The 9,326-nt window shown below is 48.4% G+C and overlaps 1 protein-coding gene across 2 annotated transcripts in view; it reads left to right on the forward strand.

The window, feature by feature from the left end:
- The window catches only part of Fyco1 (FYVE and coiled-coil domain containing 1), a 73,231-nt gene extending 68,218 nt beyond the window's left edge, over positions 1–5,013 (forward strand). For both annotated transcript variants that reach the window (XR_003849367.1, XM_008831919.3), the window contains 2 exons: positions 1,142–1,251; positions 2,968–5,013. Coding sequence is in view for 1 of the 2 variants with exons in the window: in XM_008831919.3 (XP_008830141.1) it covers positions 1,142–1,251; positions 2,968–3,043 (186 nt within the window). In the remaining variant the exon portion in view is untranslated. The remainder of the gene's footprint in view (positions 1–1,141; positions 1,252–2,967) is intronic.
- Positions 5,014–9,326: the final 4,313 nt, after the last annotated feature.

Here is a 9,326-nt window from a genome sequence, read left to right on the forward strand (position 1 = left end):
AAGAAGGGGGGAGGGAGGAAGGGAGGGAGGGAGGGAGGGAAGGAAGGAGATAATACTGGTCATCTTTTCCTGTTACATCTTTGAAGGTTTGTGTCTTAAATTTTATTTATTATTAAATTTTATGTATTATTATATGGCATATGTGAGGACATCAGAGGACACCTTTGTGGAGTCCATCCTTTTACCTTTTTATGTGATTTGGGGGGATCTGACTCAGGTTGTCAGGCGAGGCAAGCACTTTCACCTGCTGAGCCACTGGTCATCTTTTCCTGTTACATCTTTGAAGGTTTGTGTCTTAAATTTTATTTATTATTAAATTTTATGTATTATTATATGGCATATGTGAGGACATCAGAGGACACCTTTGTGGAGTCCATCCTTTTACCTTTTTATGTGATTTGGGGGGATCTGACTCAGGTTGTCAGGCGAGGCAAGCACTTTCACCTGCTGAGCCATCTTTCTAGCACACACATCTTCAGTTTTAAGGTTAGGCCTATGCTTCTGTTGGTCATTGGTTGGAAGACCTGTCCCTCATGGCAACAAGGTTGGCAATCCAAAGACTCCCAGCCCTGGCACATACACATGCACCCAGATTTACCCTCTGACTATGAAGCCCCCAGAAAATAAATGCTTCTAGGGACAAATTTGTCATTCTCAGAGAAAGCAGAGAGAGCAAACAGAAGGCTCCCTATCAGGCTTGAAAAGAGAACCAGCTAGGAGAGAGGGGCCTCTGGTGATGCCATGCAGGAAGCTGTAGATGGAGCTGGGCTTCCCTTCCTGGAAGTGGGCCTAGCAGCTTTTTAAGGAGCCTGAATGGTCATCATCTGAAAGGAGGACTCGGTATCCTATGAGAACCAAGGATAGCTCTAGGACCAATAGGAGAAAGCTGGTCAAATGGATGTAGAATTAGCCCTGGCTTCCTGAAGCGTGAAAGTTCTGCTCCTCCAAGTGGTGGTTAAGGAAGCTGGCAGTTCATGGTTCTGGAAAGAACTTGTACCCACCATCTCCTTACAGCGAGTGGGTTAGGTGACACCCTGCTCCTGCTGGGGCCAAGTTCTAGTCCCAGAGCTATGTAGCTATGACCTTGTTCAGAGGACCTATGGGTCCTTGGCTTCTGACATCTTACTGCTCTCCCTGCCAGGTCCTCATTCCTACCACCCGATGCAACGCCCACAAGGAGAACATCCGAGGCCAGCTGAAGGTCCGCAGCCCTGGCATCTACTTGCTTATCTTTGACAACACCTTTTCCAGGTAGGCATCTCATGTGGTCTCTGGCATCTGTGTGGATCCACCCATCTCCATGCATCATCACCACCTATTCTCCAGGACAGAGGCAGACACAATCAAGACTTGGTTGTCAACATTTTTTGTTAGTGATTCTGTGATTTAGATTTCTCTGCTCTATTCCAATGCTTGTGGTAGGTTTTATAAAGCAGGCCTGCACTTACAGGGTCTTCTACCTGCTGGCCACTCATTTCAGCCCCACAGCTTCCCCTGTTCTAGGTACTGCTGAAGGTACTAAGGACTGGAGAGTGAAAGAGTGACACTACAGGTCAATAGCCATCAGGGAAGCCAGACCTGAACCAGCGCCCAGCTCTAGGCTGGACTTACCCTGGTTGTGTTCATCTCTCCCAGGACAAGTCCCACTGCTAGGCCATAGAAGGAGCTTGGGAAATCCGGGGGAAAAGCCGAGAGCACATGAATGAGAAGGGAAAACTGAAGTGGAGGAAGAAGACCAGAGCTGCTGGGCCATGTTGCATGTCACAGGAACCGCCTTGCCTTCCTGAGCCCCCAGGCTGCTTCAGCCAGCACTGAGGCTCAGGAGGGCCTGATCTTGGGAGTGGTCAGCACAGGAATATAGAAAGGAATGGTAGGCAAAGGCCAGGGAAAGAAGCAGGACAAAGCTCCACATGAACAGCATTTGCTGTGCACACGAGACAAGGACATCTGTTCCCATGAAGGACTCTGGCTTCTGGATAGCCTCTTTGCTGGGCCTGCCTCCTGAAGTAAACCTGCCTAGACTGACCATCTCCCTCCCCCATAGACACTGGCTTTTAGCAGAGTAACTTGACACTTTAAGGAAAAGCTGTTCCCCTTCACCTACCCCTCAGGCTCTGAGTTCTCCCAGACCCATGTCTCTGCCACCTAGAGGCTGGAGGTTACCTTTTCAATTGCCCAGTGTTGCCCTGGGAAATGAACTCCCTGTCTGAGTTTGCAAGACCTCAGAGCATGCCCAGCGTGTCTAGGGAGCCCCACTGGAGTGGGCAACAGTGTCAGGAGGGGCAGGGTTAGAAGAGGAGTCAGTATCCATGGAGCCAAGCTCTGCTCTTCCTGCTGCAGCACTAGTTGAGCCATTTCCTTTGTGTAGTGGCCCCAAGAAGTGTCAGTGTCTCGCTGAGCCTCACTGTGGGTCCAGAGAGGTGTGAGGACAGCAGAGTGAAGCTTCCAGAAGGCTCTTGGGAAACCTGGGGGTGGCATAGTGCTCAGGACATGGACTCTGGCCATGGCCTGGAGAGATCATCTCAGGCCCAGCGGAGACTTTCAAATCATAAATAGCAAAACTGACTCAGGTATCCAGTGGCCATGATACTCATTCTGGCCTCTGCTGTGACCGCCCCCAGCACCTGCTCCATCTGCTCCCCATGCAGTCCTGACTGCTGGCACCTCAGAGTGCCAGACAGCTGGAGCAGTGACTTACAGACCCACTTCTTCATTCAAGCTCCAGGAGTCTGTGGTGACAATACCTGGACCTTCTAAAGGGAAAGAACTCTCCTAGTCAGCATCAGATGGGGCTGTGGACACTCAGGCTCTCAATGAGGTGCCTAGTCCTTGAAAGTGGTCTCCCTAGGAACTTTGTCTCTCGTACCCAGCCAAAGTCAAACAGTGACAGGAGACCCCAGTAGGAACTGCCACCTGGGGTTATCTATACTCAAGAATACACCTTCCCTTTCCATTTTTGTTCCTCAGGTTCATCTCCAAAAAAGTTTTTTACCACCTGACAGTTGACCGGCCTGTGATCTATGATGGAAGCGATTTCCCATAACATTTGTGCCTGGACTTTGATGGCTCAACATCCATCAGGAAACACTACTACTCACCAGTCTTAATAACCATGCACATGCACATATGCACACATTTTTTTTTAATTAAAAAACAAAAGAAAGGCAGCTGTGTCCCAGCTCACCAGGTCTGCTGCTCTGGCAGAGGCCCCCGGCTGTGCCTCAGAAGCTGCTCTGCCTGGGTCTCTAGGGTACTTGGTACCACACACCTGTAACTCAGTTCCCAGGACTCCAGCGGTCTTTTCACCAAAAGGTTTATACTTGGGGGCTACCATCAGCCTTTTTCTGAGATCACAGTTGTGGAACAATCTCCTGTGGAGTTCCCAGGCCAGAGGAGGTCTTGTGTATGTCCCACCCCCAACAGCCAGGCTTCCTGGTGATGGGCCATTGCCTTGGCCACTCTGTGAGGCTTTGGATAGTCCCAGGAAAAGGAAGCACCAGGGCCATCACGTGAGTGGAAGGGTGCCTTCGTGATCTCCCAGATTCCTCTCTCTTATCCCTACTCCTTACTGCCCCTGTGTTGGCTACTCTCCCACTCAGCTGTTTGGGAGAGGTCTGTACTATGCTCTTGATTCTTGTACCCTCAGGGCCATTACTCATCAGGCTTCTAAGCAGCTCTAACCATCTGCCAAGAGCCCACTAGAGACAGTCCAGGAAAGAACAGCCACTACATTGAGGCCCTCCAGCTATGCATTTCGGTAGCTGGAGCACTGTAGTGAAACTTTGCATTGACCTTAGGGCTCATGAATCAGTGAGTCAGCCCAAGGCCAGTCCTTGTGTGTAGATACCAGAACTTGCAGACAGATGTTTACTACTGAGCAGAGTCAGGGTAAGACCTGCTTTCAAAATCTGGAGCCTTCCTAACAAGTCTTTGATAATTTAAGAACCAAAGTAGTAGAAGAAGCCGGCATAGCTTATTCTTGGCCCCTACCTCCCAGTCATCACCTCTCATTGAGCACTACTCTTCTTCCCCCAGTGGCTCAGCTCCCTCTAACTGTCACATGTTAGTTCTCTTGCCAGTGGCCTTGTTCACCAGCACCACCAAAGCTGGTACTGGACTTCAGCCTTGTCCCAGTGGGATTCAACCAGGCTGGTCCAAGAACAAGCAAGAAAGTTCTTGAGCAGGAATCTGGAATTGAAAATCTCTGCAGGGTTTGGGAAGAAGAAAAGAACCATGTGATAAAAATTAAGGAGGTGGTGTTTCCAAACATTTTCAGTTGTCACCCAGGCGACCAAGCCACTCCTGGCCCAAGCAGAAGGAACTCCTCCCCCTTTGAGGCTAAAGTCTGCAGATATGGTTAGATGTCCATGGAGTTTTGTTTTTAAAGTCAGACTCAGTGGTTCTGCCTGTGGCAATTCTTTAGTGGGAAAAAACATTCTTGGCTCAAAGGTTTCAGTAGAGGTAGAGGAGCCATCTGCGGTGCTTGGAACCAGGAGCTGCTGTGCAAAGGCCATGCGGGGCTGCGCTTGTTTACAGAAGCAAACACTACTCGGTGGGACCTTGGTGCATTCTTCCTCATCTCACTTTAGTTCGAAGAAAACAGGAAAGAGTGAATTCATAAATTCCTTTACCCTCTTAAGCACTTTTTAAATTTCAAGAGAGCGCTCTGATTGGGGGCATTTTCAGAGCCTTCGGATGTGTTTGGTCTAGAGACACTGCTTTTGGTGGCTGCAGTGGCACCAAGCTGCCATGGGAAGGCATAATGATTGTCATGCACTTTAACTCACTAATCCTCACTTCATGTGGCCTTATGGGATGGTGGGTCTGGGAACCCATTCCGTTCTTACCTGCCAAAGAGTTACCCAGAAGCACATCAGAACACCAGCACCTCATCTGCACAAAGGGGTGAGACTTTGGCATCCCCAAACATACTTCTTTATAGTGTCTGCTGTACCATTTGGAAATGGTTCTTGACCTCAGGTTTTAAATAAAGTGAACACTATAACATTTGGAGTACCATTGCCTTTCATTCCTCTTACAAGTCATAAGATTTATGATGTAACTACCCAGCAGGAAGCAGAGCATCCCAGGGGGCCCTGAAGACAGGTGTGGACAGCAGATGTGGCTCTGACGGTGGTGTCAAGACCTGCCCAAGCCTGTGTGTTCTTCTACCAACCCTCTCAGCTGAACTGCCCATTCACTTGGTCCCAGCTCTCCAGTGGCATCACATAATTCTCAAAGAACAGAGAGGCCAGGGCCTTGTGGGCTTTGAGCCCATAGCATGTGGCACTGGCAGAGGAAGAGGACAGCATGCTCACCACAGTGTATGCTGTGCTGCCCAGCAACTAGGAGCCTGGAGCTAGGCCCAATGAGAGCTGGTCACTCCTGCACTGTTCCAGTTGAGCTGTGGCTCAGTACCTCAGCCCACACAAGACGGCCAAGGGCTCCATCCTTGAGTGTACCATGCCTCAACACCTAACACACATCCCAGGTTTTCTTATGATAGCTGTTTAGATCACTCACATTTTCTGTTACTCTAGTTCTCCCTTGAGGGCAAAGAACTCTGTCACATTCATCTTACCACCCCTTCCCACATGAAGGAACAAGCCCAATCCAAAAGTTCCAAAATGATACTGGATCAGCAAAGACCCTTGTCAGTCCCAATGCTTTGGAGTCAGCAAAAAGGTCTTCAACAGTCCCACTGGCCAGCTAACCACAGGAGACAGTTCCCCAAGAGAGGCTTTCAGAAGAGTTGTGAGGAGAGTGGGTATGGCCTGGTCACTTAGTCCTCTGTGTGATTATCTAGACAGGGTTTCACTTTGTAGCCAAGACTGGCCTCAAACTCCCAAGCCTACCTTCAGCTCCCAGGGGTTGCAGTGTGTTCACCACACCTGGCTTCGCTGAATACTCATGTTGAAGATGCCCTCAAATCATGCCTCTAACTGTAAAGACTGGGTGAAATAGAAAGCCCCAAATGTAACAGCAGTGGGATTTCTTGGCTAATGCAGCAGTGAGTCTGGCTGGGCTAGGGGCTGGAACAAGGACCAACAGACACACACAGTCCTATGTGCTGTATCTGGGGACCTTCAGGTCAGAATGCCCATCCCACCTCACCCCACCCACTACACTGCTAAGTAACCATGATGGCCAGAGTGTCACTCAGATGACAGCCTGGTTCAGCGTCTGGGACTGCATCATATAGAGGCACCCTACTTCTCCAGCCTTTGCCTAGGTGATACTGAGGACCTGGGTGACTCAGAAGGGCACTAGCTGCAGGGTAAGCCCTTTCAATTTGAAGGTGCGTGGGAAAAGTTTCTCACCACCCACACACATCTGAAAGGCAAATAGATGAAACTTTGTCACCCAAGTTGAGAAAACATTTTTTTGAGGCAGCCATTGAAGCTGTCAAGAGGCAGCAGGGAAATCATAGCTGTTATAAGATGTTCAGAGTGGACTAGAATTAAGAAAGGGCAGCCTTTGAATTTCCCTACACCCACAGGTTCTGGCAGCATGATGAAGCCAGCAAAGTGGGATCAGTGCCCTCAAGGGCTTCCTGCTGGAGCATGGACTGATGCAATCAACATCCTGACACCTGACATGTCTGCACAGTGGTTATCTCAGAGCTCACCTGATGCCTGGGTAAATGGCCTTAGCTGAAAAATACACTAGAAAGACAGGCCTCTCCAGGTCTGGACTCTTGTGAATTTATCCAGAGGAAAGATTCATTTCCAAACCAGTTTAACTTCATGCTGTGCATGCACAGAGTCAGAGGTGGCTTTGTAAGAGCTCCCAGCTCCCTGCTCCTCAGGTAGGTGGCCGACACAGAGGAGAGAAGGAAACCATTCCCCAGAGACTGAATCCCATTCAGATCAGTGGGGCAGGCACTGTATTCAGCCAACCTGAGAAAGGACAGCTGAGAAGGGTGGGGATGGAGGAACTGACAGTGATGGGAGGGGAAAAGGGATCCACAGGAGCTCACCCCTGGATTGAATCCAAATAAGTTATCAGAAGCCATCTTTGTCATCAAAGGAAAGGAGCAGAGGGAAAATGACCTGTCCCCATGGCTGAAACACAGGGATACTGGTAAGTCTGGATGACTTTCAGAACATGATGCTGCTGCCCACGCTGACATGGCCAGTAGGAGGGATTTTGCTAACTCTTCTCATTTCACATGAAATCAATTATCTGATTAAATGTCTTCTATCCACTAGAGTTGGCTGTTGGCCTTCAGACCCTTTCTATGTATGATCTGATTCAAAACAATGCTGCATTGTTCTGTATTATTGGAGGCCAAGCAATTTCAAAACGAGTGGCTTAAGTCACTAGGTATTAGCTCATGACTATGCAGGCTGACCCAGTGTTGCTCTGGGTCACTAATATGTCTTCCCTGAGGCACTGAGTCTTCTGAGCTCTGTTCTTCATGTGTCCAGGTTGGCTGCATCAGTGTTGAGATGTTGCTCTCATGGGAGCTGACTAGACTAGGATGGCCTTAGAGATGCCTTGCTCTGCCCCACGTGGTCCCCAGAAGGATAGCCCATGCTAGTTCAGATGCCATGCGACAGGTTTCCAATGGAGCAGGTGGAAGTACATCTGCTTCTTGAAGCCTAGTCAGAACTTGCATGTCACTCCAACCACAACAAGCCTCACACTGAAAGCTCACTTTGTCAAGGGTTTGGGGACAGTGAAAGGTGGAGAATTATGACTATTTTTTACCAATTTATTCCACCAAAGAGTCAGATAACCATCCTTTGTTAAATGTGCTTCTGCTTGGGCCCGTCTTCCTTCATGAAAACAATTACCACCTTCTTCAAATGTGCTCATACATGTTCACGGGGATGCATGGCCACATTGTCTGAGAGCAAGAAGCAGGAAAGAACAACTGATGATGTATATGACTGTGCACTGGAGACTGTGTGACGGGGCACCAGCCACGCACCTGCAGAGCAGCTAGACAAAGGCCAGAAAAGCAGTTGCTGCCTCTGCAGTGGGGCTGGGGTCCATGGTACTTCAGAGATGGTGGCAGGGGCAATCCGTATTTTATAAAACTGATTTTTCAGGTTGTGCACTGCCCTCAGTGACTGCATTTTACCAGCAGCTTTTTGACTCCATTCTAAGGAAGAAGGATGACTGCAGCCCCTGCATGGACCTAGAAACTGCACCATCCTCACCACCCGCCCAGCACAGACTGATAAACACCCTATAAGTTTATCAGGGTGGGTTGAGACTGTAGGGGCATGTAGGCAAAGTAAAATCATATCCTGGAAACCAGGCCCAAGAACTTATCAGACATACCAGATCAAGATCAAGGAAAGGGTATAACTCCCTCACTTGGACCCCAGAAAGTGGTAGACAGCTAACACTGTGATGGCATGGCCCCACCTGGTGTGTGTATCAAGGACCAAAGACCACCCCCAAACTCAGGTTGGTCCCCCACTGTGGATACAGCCTACTGGGCTGCCTGCCCATCCACCTGTTTGCCCACCTGGACCTAGTCCTGACCTGACATTTTCTGTTTCTGATCCATTTACTGCTCTAGATCCCAAGTCAGCTTTTCACCTCACAGCTGAACTCTGGCTTTGTTCTCAAACCCGACCCCAGCAGCTCCAGCAGCCTCCTGACACTGGCCTGGTTCATTATCTTATCAATACAGACACTCTTAGTCTATTTCTGAACTTTCTTGAACTCTGCTGTGCCCTCTTTAATTTGAATTCAGTCTGTAACTGATACACACACACATATATATATATATATATATGTAGATAGATGTATTTACTGTGTGATGTTGATGTGAGAGTTAATATTAGTAATCAAGATTAGGATAAAAGAACATGCATTTGCCTTGGCCAAACTACCAAGGTAGGCAGATTATATGACAAATTGCTGTCACTGAAAACCACTAGACTGTGTGAATTCATTGTTAACAGATTCTGACGCTGTGGAAAGATAGGCACATGTTCTATGCCTGTCTGTTTCTGGCATAGTACGTTCATGCAGGCAAGGAACTTTTATTTTACTTTTTGTCATTCTATACCATTTAGATTCAACTTTTTTAGATGCTAGTTTAACTCTCTAAAAAGTAATTCAAGGGCTAGAGAGATGGCTCAGCAGTTAAGAGCACTGGCTGTTCTTCCAGAGGACCCGGGTTTGAATCCCAGTGCCCACATGGTGTTTAATAACCATCCAAAACTCCAGTTCCAGGAAATCCAATACCCTCTTCTGTCCTCCACGGGCACTGTGCTACATGGGTGTGCTTACACACATGTAGGCATAACACTCATACGCATAAAATAAAAATAAAGACAATAACAAAACTAGGCTTTGAATAA

Source organism: Nannospalax galili, unplaced genomic scaffold, assembly GCF_000622305.1.
Source record: "Nannospalax galili isolate Female #2095 unplaced genomic scaffold, S.galili_v1.0 scaffold536, whole genome shotgun sequence".
Lineage (NCBI taxonomy): Eukaryota > Metazoa > Chordata > Mammalia > Rodentia > Spalacidae > Nannospalax > Nannospalax galili.